Source organism: Nerophis lumbriciformis, linkage group LG23 (genome assembly GCF_033978685.3).
Source record: "Nerophis lumbriciformis linkage group LG23, RoL_Nlum_v2.1, whole genome shotgun sequence".
Taxonomy (NCBI): Eukaryota; Metazoa; Chordata; class Actinopteri; order Syngnathiformes; family Syngnathidae; genus Nerophis; species Nerophis lumbriciformis.
Window position 1 is genome coordinate 37,574,161 of NC_084570.2, and position 15,000 is coordinate 37,589,160.

Consider the following 15,000-nt stretch of genomic DNA (forward strand, 5'->3'; position numbering starts at 1 on the left):
ACTCATGCAAAGTGGAAAAGTGTTCTGTGGTCTGACGAGTCCACATTTCAAATTGTTTTTGGAAATATTCGACATCGTGTCATCCGGACCAAAGGGGAAGCGAACTATCCAGACTGTTATCGACGCAAAGTTCAAAAGCCAGCATCTGTGATGGTTCGGGGGTGCATTAGTGCCCAAGGCATGGGTAACTTACACATCTGTGAAGGCACCATTAATGCTGAAAGGTACATACAGGTTTTGGAACAACATATGCTGCCATCAAAGCGGCGTCTTTTTCATGGACGCCCCTGCTTATTTCAGCAAGACAATGGCAAGCCACATTCAGCACGTGTTACAACAGCGTGGCTTTGTAAAAAAAGAGTGCGGGTGCTTTCCTGTGTCGCCTGCAGTGCATACCTGTCTCCCATCGAAAATGTGTGGCGCATTATGAAGCGTAAAATACGACAGCGGAGACCCCGGACTGTTGAACGACTGAAGCTCTACATAAGACAAGAATGGGAAAGAATTCCACTTTCAAAGCTTCAACAATTTGTTTCCTCAGTTCCCAATCGTTTATTGAGTGTTGTTAAAAGAAAAGGTGATGTAACACAGTGGTGAACATGCCCTTTCCCAACTACTTTGGCACGTGTTGCAGCCATGAAATTCTAAGTTAATTATTATTTCCAAAAAAAAAATTAAGTTTATGAGTTTGAACATCAAATATGTTGTCTTTGTAGTGCATTCAATTGAATATGGGTTGAAAATGATATGCAAATCATTGTATTCCGTTTACAATTGAATCTAACACAATTTCCCAACTCATATGGTAACAGGGTTTGTAGATAGCATGCTAATTTTTGTACCTAAAAGAGTTAGCATGCTCGTTTGTATACCTAAACAAAGTAGCATGCTAATTTTTGTACCTAAACTATTTAGCATGCTAATTTGTATGCCTAAACTAGTTAGCATGCACATTTTTGTACGTAATGTAGTTAGCATGCAAATTGTTGTACCTAAACTAGTTAGCAGGCTATTTTTTATACCTAAACTAGTTGGCATGCTAATTTGTATACCTAAACTAGATGGCATGCTAATTTTTGTACCTAAAAGAGTTAGCATGCTCATTTTTATACTTAAACAAGGTAGCATGCTCATTTTTGTACCTAAACTATTTAGCATGCTAATTTTTATACCTAAACTAGTTAGCATGCTAAATTGTATACCTAAACTAGTTAGCATGCTATTTTTTGTACGTAATGTAGTTAGCATGCTAATTTTTGCACCTAAAAGACTAACAGTGCTCATTTTTATACCTAAACAAGGTAGCATGCTAATGTTTGTACCTTAACTATTTAGCATGCTAATTTTTATACCTAAACTAGTTAGCATGCTAATTTGTATACCTAAACTAGTTAGCATGCTATTTTTTGTACGTAATGTAGTTAGCATGCTAATTTTTGTGCCTAAACTAGTTAGCATGCTATTTTTTTAATACCTAAACGCTTTAGCATGCTAACTTTTATACCTAAACTAGTTAGAAAGACAACTTTTTTATTACTAAACAAGGTAGCATGCTATTGTTTGTACCTTAACTAGTTAGTAGGCACATTTTTATACTTAAACTAGATAGCATGCTAATTTTTGTACCTAAAAGAGTTAGCATGCTCATTTGTATACCTAAACAAGGTAGCATGCTCATTTTTGTAAGTAAACTATTTAGCATGCTAATTTGTATACCTAAACTAGTCAGCATACAATTTTGTTCATAACTAAACACATTAGCATGCTAACGTTTATACCTAAACTAGTTAGCAAGCTAACTTTTGTACCTACATCTGGGAGACCAATGCAATGTGTGACCCTGGGGTATGTGCTTTATCAGTATTATGCTTCAAAAAGCTGTGGACTCAGTGTAACTATTATTATTATTATTATTATTATTATTCCTGACTTCCTTATTTGGATTTAAAAAAATTGTTTAATTCATTTTTAGTTTGTAGCGCAACAATGTGTTTTATGTTGCTGAGCAATATGAATGTATTATTATTTATGGAGTTCATTTAATGTCATTATATCAGTTATAACGTATATAAAAGTAATCAGATTACTAGTGGTAGTAACACTGTTCATATATAACAGGCTTTTGCATATTTCACATAATTTTATACATGCAACTATAATTATTTTGCTATTATTTCTGGAGAGGTACCAGTCTGAATGAAGTGCCAGCTGACCTTTCTGTGTTTTGTCATAAATGTTACTTCATTCATAAAAAAAAAAAAAAAAGAATACAAAAGAAAAAAACAACGTTTTATGCATATGTAAATGTATTCAGTTATAAACATTCATTCACTTTCTTCTTTCCTTCATGGATCTAAGCTAATATATTTATATTTTTATTGTAATATTTTCGGAATGTGTTTGTTTTATTTTTGGCCAAAGTAAGACAAAGAAAACAATCTGAAGTTGCCTTTATTTTTTACTTTTAATGCCATGATTTTAATAGTCCACAGATTTTCCTCCATGCGGCCCCTGAGCTAAAATGAGTTGGACACCCCTGCCCTAGGACTATCTTCCCCATGGACAAGTGACCTACTCATGTACAAATTCATTAATTTGTCCCGACATCTGCCATCCATTCTTAACGTTTCTTCCTTTTCTCCGGCTGTTTAATTTTTTTTTTGGAGTTATTTCCTTGCTACATAAATACATTTTGATTGATTGATTGGTAAAATACCGTAGTTTCCAGACTATAGAGCGCATCGGTATAGCAGCCACACCCACTAAATTTTAGAAAAAATATTTTCCATGTATTAGTCGCAGATATATACATTGTGAAATGAGTTATTTACACAGAAATGTTTATTTACATACTTTAATTGTTTCCAAACGGTGTCTGTAACGCGGCAGTAAAACGGCTGATCAAACAAAACAGAAGTCATGGTCATGGACCCACTAGCTGCGCAAGCTAAACAGACTCAATAACTCTACCATGACTTTTGGTTCATTTACAAAACTGAGACAACACAAAAAGAATGTCATTGTAAGTTAATAATACTAACTAAATAAACCTGGTGGCATATTCGCTAATGCTAACTACGCACGCTTGGTAGCATTAGGATAGCATGTACAAATATGCATGTAAACACTCCTACAGACATCACACATGGGACGCTTTAGTAAGTAAGAATTGTTTCAGTTATATTGTAAAACTTACAAACATTGCTTGAAGTGACGAATGAAGAATCCATTCGAGTAGAAACGCTATGGACGGCCAGAAGACCGCAATTGTACTTCCGGTTCATAGCTCGGTCCAAACAGAAGGGCAACGGAGCACCTGCAGTGAGCAAACTAGTCCAAAAGATGGTGCCGCAGCACAAACAATAACACACCTTTTCAGTGTATTTGCTTGTTTTTGTTTTTTTGAAATATTTACATCATGGCCGTCAGCGTAAAAAAAAAATCCATAAATAAGTCACACCGTTTTATAAGCCGCAGGCTTCAAAGCGTTGGAAAAAAGTAGCGGCTCATAGTCTGGTAGTTAGAGTATGTCTGGAAGGCATGGCAGTTTGTGTTGGCCCTTGTGGAGCAGACGGGTCAGTACTCACTCCTGGGTCTAGGAGGAGTCCTACGATGGCTGCTTGGGGAGAGGCTGCAGAGGACACAAAGCAGAAGAAGGTGGATGGAACTTTTCCTTCCACTCCTTGACAACAAAGTGCTTCTTTCTTAAAGGTACAGGCGTGCACTGAGCCTATATCCGCTACACCTCCCTGATACCTAAGTACATGTCAAACTACTTCCTTAACGTAAATGACCGCCATAACCACAACACCAGGGGGAGCTCCACTAACCACGTTAAACCCAGATTCCGAACTAACAAAGGTCTTAACTCATTCTCTTTCTATGCCACATCAATGTGGAATGCGCTCCCAACAGGTATAAAAGAAAGTGCATCTCTATCCTCCTTCAAAACCGTAATAAAAGTTCACCTCCAGGCAGCTACCACCCTAAACTAACACCCTCCCCGGATTGTTAATAATCAAATGTAAACAATCAAATGCAGATACTTTTTCTTATGCCTTCTGATCTCTCTCTCTCTTTCTCTCTCTCTCTCTTCCCACTACTTGCTGTCCATATCCTACCAAGTCAGACCTACACTGTTCCAATATCAATTTCTCTGTTCTCAATTGTTGATGACTGATGATAACAACCAAACCCAACCTCCCCCCCCCCCCCCACCCCCCTCCACACCCCGGATTGTAAATAATGTAAATAATTCAATGTGATGATCTTGTGTGATGACTGTATTATGATGATAGTATATATCTGTATCATGAATCAATTTAAGTGGACCCCGACTTAAACAAGTTGAAAAACTTATTCGGGTGTTACCATTTAGTGGTCAATTGTACGGAATTTGTACTTCACTGTGCAACCTACTAATAAAAGTCTCAATCAATCAGTCGTTTGTCACTCTGCACTGATTGCGTGTTTCTTTGTCGGCGAAGGAGCCACTTGGGCTGGTCATGATCAGGACGCTAACGACCATTTGCAGCCTTGTCATTCCGCACTTGCTATTCCGCCCGATCCGCCTTGTGGCCCCTGCCATCTGTCACTGGCTCTGGAGTTGGGTCCTCTGCTGATCCATCACAGCTCTGTGGTCTAAATGCTAAGTACTCCCACCGCATCTTTCAATCAAAACCAGGACAAGAAAGGAGGAACCGCCTGAGGGATCCATAATCTAGTCTTGCAAAGCAAACCTCCGTCTTTTTTATTACGCTCATTTCTCCTAGGAGGAGACGCTCAGAACTACAACAACACTCGGGGCTTGGATCCTTGACAAGGATGAGAAGCTTGTGAACTTCAGATGAGGAACCTGCAAACTAAGTCGTCTCGAAATAAGTAATACAATTTGGAAGAGAAGAGAAGAAGAAAGTCAGCATGGAATTACAACACATCCATCCATCAATCCATTTTCTACCCCTTGTCCCTTTTCAGGGTAGCGGGGGGTGCTGGAGCCTATCTCAGCTGCATTCGGACGGAAGGCGGGGTACACCCTGGACAAGTCGCCACCTCATCACAGAGCCAACAGATAGACAGACAACATTCACACTCACATTCATACACTAGGGCCCATTTAGTGTTGCCAATCAACCTATCCCCAGGTGCATGTTTTTGGAGTGGACTTACAACACAGGTGTGTATAAAAAATACAAAAAATATAAAAAATACAAAAAATACAAAAAATACAAAACAAAACAAAAATACAATATATATATATATATATATATATATATATATATATATATATATATATATATATATATATATATATATATATATATATATATATGTATATATATATATATATATGTATATGTAGTAGAGATGCGCGGTTTGCGGGCACAACCGCGGAGTCCGGGCATTATCCGCGGATCGGGCGGATGAAATAAAAAAAAAATTAGATTTTATCCGCGGGTTGGGTCGGGTCGGGCGGTTGAAATAAAAAAAAATTAGATTTTAAATAGATTCAGGCGGGTGGCAGTTAAACCAATTCGGAAATACATATACATAGTTAAATGTTGTTACCCACATACGAAAAACGAGCAGGCACCCTGCTGCATATGCCACAACAGAAGAAAAAAAAGAAAAAGAGATGGACACTTTTACGGAGCGGAGAAGGGACGCCTCGCCGGGGTCCGGGACCGAGGCCCCTTCCCCCGAGAGGGCCCCACCGGGAGCCGTAGCTGAGGCGATCCGCGAGAAGGGCCAGACGCACGTCCAGGGTCACCACCGCGCCCACCGCACCGACACCCCGCCTCGTCCGCCTTCGCCGCGGCCGGCGTCACGCGCAGCAGGTAAGCAGCTTACCTGCCCGCCACCCCCGTGGCCGGGGGCTCGTAACAGGGGTCACTCCGCGCGCTCCGCCCGCGCAGCTTACCTGCCCGCCACCCCTGTTGCCGGGGGCGCGTAACAGGGGTCACTCCGCGCGCAGTGCGCTCACGAAAGGGGTGGGGCTCACCCTGGTTGATATAGACAGCAGGACGGTGGCCATGGAAGTCGGAACCCGCTAAGGAGTGTGTAACAACCCACCTGTCGAATCAACTAGCCCTGAAAATGGATGGCGCTGGAGCGTCGGGCCCATACCCGGCCGTCGCCGGCAGCGAGACGCGCTTGGAGGTGCGCTCAGCGCGGCTCCCATATGATTGCGCACTGGTGTGCGTCTGGGTCGTGACAGTGTGGCACGCGAATGTCTGTGCTGCATTGGATCAGTCTCCTTTCTTTAACAGGCAAAAGCTTTATAACCTCACTAATGCCTTGCATCGTCTATATTAGATATATAACAACGGGCGGGTGCGGGCGGGTGCGGTTCTGATCAAATGTTACATCGGGTGGATGGCGGATGGTTGACGACTTTCTGATGCGGTTGCGGATGAAATAATTGCCTATCCGCGCATCTCTAATATGTATATATATATATATATATATATATATATATATGTATGTATATATATATATATATATATATATATATATATATATATATATATATATATATATATATATATATATATATATATATATATATATATATATATATACAGATATGTATATGTGTGTGTATATACTCCCCCGCACTCTGCCTGTTGGGCGATCTCTCCGCAACTGATCTTGATATAAACAAAACATACCTTCTTATAAATGCATTAGGCATCGCCAAGAAAACTATTCTCATGAATTGGAAATCAAAAAATTATTTATGTATAAACCTTTATAAAAACATTTTATTAGATTATGTAGTTATGGAAAGAATGTCTGCTGAATCAAAACAACAACTGACAGAATTCCGATCTCTTTGGGCACCGCTAATTAATTTCCTGACCTGACTCCCTTGGGGGCCGGGGCTGGGGCTCTGTCCCGGGGGTCTTGCTCCGTGGGTGGGGGGTCCTGGGTGCCGGGGGGGGCCGTGTGCCGCAGGGTCGGGTGGGCCTGGGGTGTGTTTCCTTGTTCCGGCCTGGCGGGCCGATCCGTGGGTGGTCTGGCGGCCGGGGGTGGATGGGGGTGCCTGGGCGGGTGTTGGGGTACGGGTGGGGCTGTGGGCGGCCGCCTTGGGTTGATTGGGGGGCTGCCTCTACCGTGGGTGGTTGGGCGGGGGGTTGCGCCCGTGGGGCTGGGGTCTTGCCGCTGTCGGGCGGGGGTCGGCTCGTGCCCCTCTGGCTCCGGGTGTCTGTAGGCTTCCTCCTTCCCCTGGGGCGCGGGGAAGGGTCTGCCCAGGGTCGCCCTGCGCTGCGGCTGTGCGGGCCTGCCTGGTGCCGGGTTGGGGGGGCTGCTTGCCTCCCTTGTTGGGGCCCCGGCGGTGCTGCCCGACTGCCCTGCGGGAGTCCCCCTCCTGTGTTTTACTCCGCCTTTATCTTTTTTATTAATTGTATTTATTTATTATTTTGTATTTAATTTATTAATTTATTTTATATATATATATATATATATATATATATATATATATATATATATATATATATATATATATATATATATATATATATTTAATATATTTAACTTATTCTGTTAAATTATATAGGTGTATATATGGGTGCGCGTGTATGTGGGTGTGTGTACGTTTGTATATATGTATGGTGAAATCTGTGTGTATGTATGTAAGTACATATGTATGTGTCCCTGCCCCGATGTGCATTGCTGATCGCGGCGCCGGGTCTGCTGAGGTGCCGTGGCATGCCGGCTGTGGGCGCAGGGCTGGGCCCTTATGGCTTTTTGCCGGATGGGATGCCTGGTGGGTGGTAAGCGGGGGGGCCTGGACGTGCGGGAAGGGCTGCGGGGTTTGGTGGCGCTGGGCACTGTTGGCGACCAGGCCTCTTGTTTATTTTTATTTATTTTATTTTATTCAAAGGGTTTATCTTTATTTATTTATTTATTTATTTTTTGTGTATGTATGTGTACGTGTATATGTGTGTGGGTGTATTATTGTGTATATGTGTGTGTGTGTGTGGGTGTGTTTATGTGTACATGTACAGTATATGCATGCGTGTGTATATGTGTGTATGTGTATGTATATGTATATGCATATATGTATGTGTATGTGTGCGTGTATGTATGTGTGTATGCATGTGTATATGTATGTGTAGGTGTGTGTATGGGTCTGGATGTCCGGTGGCTCAATTGGCCTGGCTGTGGATGAGTTGGGGTAGGTGGGTTGGTGGCCTCGGTGGTAGCTGGGGGTTGTGCGTTGTTGTAGTTGACGGGGTCGGTCGCTTTTTTGTCTTGGTTTCGGCGACCGCGGGTGTTTGCACTGCGGACGGGCGGTGGTGGTGATGGTTGCTGTGGTGCTACCGGCGGTTGGCATCGCTGTGTTGGGTTGGAGTAGTTGGGGGACTGTGGCTGGTATCTGTGCGCTTGTGGGGTTTTGGGGGCTGGCTGGCGTTGGCTTGCTGGCTGGTTTGGGGGCTGACGTGCGGACGGGATGCATTGGCTTCCTCCCCCGTTGGGGGGATCCGCCGCCTGACCGGGACTCGTATGGGCACGTTGCTGTGTGGATGGCCGGGATGCGGTGTTTGCATTGGGCATGGGGGATATGCAGTTTTTCTGCGTTTGGTTGCCGGTATGGGCTCTGCAGGGTTGGGTTGGGGCGGGCGGGGGTTGGCTTTGTTTGGCGGAGGGTGGGCTCGCGTGGCGTCACGTTAAAGTGGTCTGGTGTGGGTTACGGGCTGTGGCGGGGGGTGGCGGCCTCCTGGCCGTAGTTCCTGGTTGTCGGCCACATGGACTGGGGGGGATGTCCGGGCCCTCTACTCCTCCTACTTATAGCACACACAGTCACACATATATAAGACTTTGGGGATTGTCCTGCGGGGTGGCATGTCGGAGGGATGGGGATGCCTCCTATGGGGCTCCAGTCCTCCTGTCTTGTCCCCTGCTCGTCCATCCCTCAATCTTAGCTGCATATTAGACATTTGGGGGGTTCGGCTTGGTTGGGACCCACCATGACCTTGATGTCCCCCAATTTTAATCGCATTATTAGTTCCCACAAGCATACATATCTCACTCACGCTACAGTACACACATCAATAGGGACTGGAGGTCGGCTGTCACGGCTGAACTCCTAATTTTAACTACACAGTAGACACTCTGGGGGCTTGTACACATGCATGGGGGGTTTGGGGTAGGGCGCACCCCTCATTGCCTCGTCGGCCGGCGGGGACTGCAGTCTGGTGGCCTGCCAGGCTTTTATTCATTTATTATTATTATTATTTTTAATGTATTTATTATTTTTATTTTTATTATTTACTTATTTTATTTTATTTAAAAAAATATATTTTTAAAATCTTATTATTTATTTGTGTGTGGCGTTGTGCGGGTCTCACTTCCTGTTGGGTGGGGTCCGTGCCCGTGTGGCACAACCTTGGGCTGTGGGGTCTCTGTTGGTGACTTGATGTGGTGGCGGCGCGGCCCCCATGTCTGGTCTGGATGCTGTGTCTTGGTTGTTTGGGCGGTGGTGTGTTTGTGCGGGTTTGGGTTGGGGTGGTGGGGTCTTTTGGTGGGGGTGGTGTTGGTGTCTCTTGTTTGCGTGTTGGCGTTTGGTCTGACTGGCGGGCTGGCGCCGGCCGGTCTCCGTGGTCCTGTTGGCGTGTGGTTGCCGGTCGCAGTTTTTTTTGATCGCTTTGATTTGATTGGCTGGTGCTGGCTGTCTGGGGGTATTGCGGCTGCTGTTTCTGCTGCCGTTTGTTTGTGGTGTGGGCGCCCGTGGCTGCTGGGTATGGTGCAGGGGTGTGGCTGATGTTGTGACTGGTGGCAGCGTGCGCGCGTGGTGGTTGTCGGGGCTGACGAACTGTGTATATGTATGTATATGTGTGTGTATGTGTATGTGTATGTATGTATGCATATATATATGTGTATGTGTACATATGTGTATGTATGTGTATGTATATGTATATACGTGTATGTGTATGTGTGTGTATGTGTACATGTATATGTGTATGTGTATGTGTATGTATATGTATATGTGTATATGTATGTATGTATATTTCTGGGGGTACGCTCTGGGCCTGCCTGTCAGGTGGGGGTCGACGCCTCAGGCTACTGCATCCGAACTGCGTGTCTGGAGCTCCTGGGTCCCACCGTCCATCCCTTCCGGGTGCCCGTCTTGGTTGGGGCCTGCTGGGTCTAGTCCCTGCGTCTATTGTAGTAGCTTGGTGCTGCAAGGTATTCCGAGGTGTTGCGAGTCGGCCAGTTGTTGGGGTAGTGACCTTGTGTGTCAGCATGTCTGTGATCTTCTTTTAATTCTTTTTTAAAATTTTTTATGTATTTATTTATTTATTTTTTAATATACTTTATTAATATTCTTTTTTTATTTTTCCCCTCGCTCAGGGGGGGAACTCGGCGGGGCGGTTGCTGGTTGTTCCATCTCCATCGTTGGGGTCCCTGCGGGTGGGGTGGGTGGTTCCCGTGGCCCCGTGCCGGGGGGTCCTGCGGCGGACGATTTGGGTGGGGTGGCCGGGGGATAGCCTCGCCGCGCTCTCCGGGGGTGGGGGGGGTGGGCTCGTGGGGACCCGGTTGCCGGTGGGGCGGGGGCGGTCTTCCCGTCTGGTTGCGGGGAGTCTCTGGGTGGGGCGTCTCGCCTTTCTGCCCGTGTGGGGTGTGGTCTCTCGCTGGCTTGGGGTCTGGCTGTCCCCTGCTTTTCTCGTGCCCTGTCCTCTGCTGGGTGCGTCTGTCTGCGGCCTGCTGCTGGCCTTTGTGGGCGGTGCGGTGGGCCGGGCTCTGGGGTTCCTGTCGCTGGCCGGCTTGGCTGCGTGGGGGAAGTGGTCCCTGGTTCCCTGGGAGCCACGCCTATTGTTTGTGGGTTGGGCTCTCGGGGGGGCTGGGGTCGTGCTCTGGCTCCCACGCACTCTGGGAGTCAAATATATTGTACATACAAATTCACATATGCTCACATACATACATACATACATAGGTATCTACGCTCCCACATACATACACAAATACAGTACATATTTACATACTTAAAGTTCGTACACCCACATGCACATTCAATATACAAACATACACATACACATACTGTACATATACACTCACTGTACAAACACATACTGTATACACATTCTGTACATATACATTCACTGTACAAACACATCTACACATTCTGTACATATACATTCACTGTACAAACACATCTACACATTCTGTACATATACATTCACTGTACAAACACATATACACATTCTGTACATATACAAGTACATATGCATACTTACACTCATGCACATAATCACGTTTCATCAAACATATATTAACGTTGTTGCCCGAGGGTAAACTGGGTATAACACATGGCACACGGACAAAGCTTAACCTATTGTTACTATAACAATCTACAAGGTTAATGTAGGTTGCTTCTCTTTCTCCCCCCCCATTTTTCTGCATTCTTTCGTATCTCAAGTTCATTACGTATATGTATTGTTGCATTTGAACAACTGTATTGTTGATAATAAAGGTAAAGTATTGGTATTGTTCATTATCAATAGCGCTATTTCTATTGGTATTTGAATTGCTCCATTTGTAGTGTAATAATGCTCATTGTCATTTCTGTATTATTTTTTATTTTCGCTAACTGCTTATTTGCTATTACTTTTACCATCATATTTGTACATGTCGTATTTGCTGATGTTGCTCTATTGTTGTTGTTGTTGTTGTTTGCTGTTGTTGTTTTTGTCTATCTGTCTAATCCCCCTCTTGTCCCCACAATTTCCCCCTCTGTCTTTTTTTTTTCTCTTTCTATCCCCTCCTGCTCCGGCCCGGCTGCACCAAATGATAATATAAATACATTTAATAAAGTTAAATCCAAATAAGGCAACAAGAGATGTATCCTACACTTCTCTTTTGTAAAGTAAATCTGAACAGCCGACATGGGCATCTACATCAACTATATGATTTGCCTGAGAAGTTGGACAGGACAAAAAAAAAAATGTAAACACGACCTGGTGTTTACTTTTTGATATCAAAATAAAACACAAAGCATTTTGGCTAATGAAGATGAAGTCTAATAAACAAGCTTTGTTCTTCTCCAACACCTCCTAGTGTTGCAGTACAACAGTTCGGCAATCAAACAAAAAAAACATGAGTGATACCTCACACATCGAATACACAATCTTCACAGCCAGCGTTCAATTCGATGAAATGACAACATTTTTAGCCAGTATTGATGTTATTTGAACACTGATACAGTTTGCAGTTAAATAAAGGAGGAGTGAACACCCCAGTAAACAAAGTAAAGACTTTATAAACAAGTTGTGACAACGTTCTCGACACAATACCTGCTGATGAACGCTGTGTTAAGAAAATAGAAGCAACATCGAATAGTTTTTCTCCTATGCTGTGTACTTTTAGTGTGGGAACAAGTGTCTCCAAAATTGTCCACACCTGTCTCCATCTAAACACAGCAGTGCGCTCTTAAACGCACGGCGGGAAGTGAGGGAAAATGAGGTTAAACCGAGCGCTTGGCTCCGTTTACTCTGAGGGGAAATCTCTGCAGCAAAGTCTGTGTAGTTAGTCCGCCATGATTATCAAGCCAAATGACACTAGTGTGCATGCGCCTGACTTCGTGTTGCCGAAAATGCATTAATAAATTACGTTTTTTCGGTAATTAAAAAAATAGACAGTAGTACTAACCGTCTGGAATTTTATCCCAAATTATCATTGTACTGTTTATTGTTACATCCCTCGTCCATTAACAAGTAAAAATTTCAATTTTTTAGGGCTTACGGCAAATGACGAGGGCCGTGGTTGCCGTTGTTAAATTCAAGCCCCGTATATACAGTAGATATACACACATGTATATCTATATACAAGCATATATATATATAGATATACATACATATAATATAAATACAGATATATACATGTATATCTATATACAAGCATATATATATATATAGATATACATACATATAATATAAATACATATACATACACATATTTGTATATAGATATACATATGTATATATACATATATACATATATACATATATATATATCCATCCATCCATCCATCTTCTTCCGCTTATCCGAGGTCGGGTCGCGGGGGTAGCAGCTTAAGCAGGGAAGCCCAGACTTCCCTCTCCCCAGCCACTTCGTCCAGCTCCTCCCGGGGGATCCCGAGGCGTTCCCAGGCCAGCCGGGAGAGATAGTCTTCCCAGCGTGTCCTGGGTCTTCCCCGTGGCCTCCTACCGGTCGGACGTGCCCGAAACACCTTCCTAGGGAGGCGTTCGGGTGGCATCCTGACCAGATGCCCGAACCACCTCATCTGGCTCCTCTCGATGTGGAGGAGCAGCGGCTTTACTTTGAGCTCCCCCCGAATGACAGAGCTTCTCACCCTATCTCTAAGGGAGAGCCCCGCCACTCGGCGGAGGAAACTCATTTCGGCCGCTTGTACCCGTGATCTTGTCCTTTCGGTCATGACCCAAAGCTCATGACCATAGGTGAGGATGGGAACGTAGATCGACCGGTAAATCGAGAGCTTTGCCTTCCGGCTCAGCTCCTTCTTCACCACAACGGATCGATACAGCGTCCGCATTACTGAAGACGCCGCACCGATCCGCCTGTCGATCTCACGATCCACTCCTCCCCCACTCGTGAACAAGACTCCGAGGTACTTGAACTCCTCCACTTGGGGCAAGATCTCCTCCCCAACCCGGAGATGGCACTCCACCCTTTTCCGGGAGAGAACCATGGACTCGGACTTGGAGGTGCTGATTCCCATCCCAGTCGCTTCACACTCGGCTGCGAACCGATCCAGTAAGAGCTGAAGATCTTGGCCGGAGGAAGCCATCAGGACCACATCATCTGCAAATAGCAGTGACCTAATCCTGCAGCCACCAAACCAGATCCCCTCAACGCCCTGACTGCGCCTAGAATTCTGTCCATAAAGGTTATGAACAGAATCGGTGACAAAGGGCAGTCTTGGCGGAGTCCAACCCTCACTGGAAACGTGTCCGACTTACTGCCGGCAATGCGGACCAAGCTCTGACACTGATTATACAGGGAGCGAACTGCCACAATAAGACAGTCCGTTACCTCATACTCTCTGAGCACTCCCCACAGGACTTCCCGGGGTACACGGTCGAATGCCTTCTCCAAGTCCACAAAGCACATGTAGACTGGTTGGGCAAACTCCCATGCACCCTCAAGGACCCTGCCGAGAGTATAGAGCTGGTCCACAGTTCCACGACCAGGACGAAAACCACACTGTTCCTCCTGAATCCGAGGTTCGACTATCCGGCGTAGCCTCCTCTCCAGTACACCTGAATAGACCTTACCGGGAAGGCTGAGGAGTGTGATCCCACGATAGTTGGAACACACCCTCCGGTTCCCCTTCTTAAAGAGAGGAACCACCACCCCGGTCTGCCAATCCAGAGGTACCGCCCCCGATGTCCACGTGATGTTGCAGAGTCTTGTCAACCAAGACAGCCCCACAACATCCAGAGCCTTAAGGAACTCCGGGCTGTTCTCATCCACCCCTGGGGCCTTGCCACCGAGGAGCTTTTTAACTACCTCGGCAACCTCAGCCCCAGAAATAGGAGAGCCCACCACAGATTCCCCAGGCCCTGCTTCCTTATAGGAAGACGTGCTGGTAGGATTGAGGAGGTCTTCGAAGTATTCCCTCCACCGATCCACAACATCCGCAGTCGAGGTCAGCAGAGCACCATCCCCACCATACACGGTGTTGACACTGCACTGCTTCCCCTTCCTGAGGCGGCGGATGGTGGTCCAGAATTGCTTCGAAGCCGTCCGGAAGTCTTTTTCCATGGCCTCCCCGAACTCCTCCCATGTCCGAGTTTTTGCCTCCGCGACCGCTGAAGCCGCACACCGCTTGGCCTGTCGGTACCTGTCTGCTGCCTCAGGAGTCTCATGAGCCAAAAGAACCCGATAGGACTCCTTCTTCAGCCTGACGGCATCCCTCACCGCCGGCGTCCACCAACGGGTTCTAGGATTACCGCCACGACAGGCACCAACTACCTT

The 15,000-nt window shown here is 45.4% G+C and overlaps 1 protein-coding gene across 4 annotated transcripts in view; it reads right to left on the reverse strand.

The window, feature by feature from the left end:
- tafa5l (TAFA chemokine like family member 5, like) overlaps positions 1 to 15,000 on the reverse strand; it is a 110,308-nt gene that overhangs the window by 2,233 nt on the left and 93,075 nt on the right. Inside the window, exon 4 of one of the 4 annotated variants that reach the window (XR_009817822.2) lies at positions 3,461 to 3,631. The exons of 1 other annotated variant lie outside the window; for it this stretch is intronic. Coding sequence is in view for 2 of the 3 variants with exons in the window: in XM_061985603.2 (XP_061841587.2) it covers positions 3,608 to 3,631 (24 nt within the window). In the remaining variant the exon portion in view is untranslated. Of the gene's footprint in view, positions 1 to 2,871; positions 3,632 to 15,000 lie in introns of those variants that run through there. 2 more of the 4 variants (XM_061985603.2, XM_072915892.1) reach the window with 2 other exon arrangements.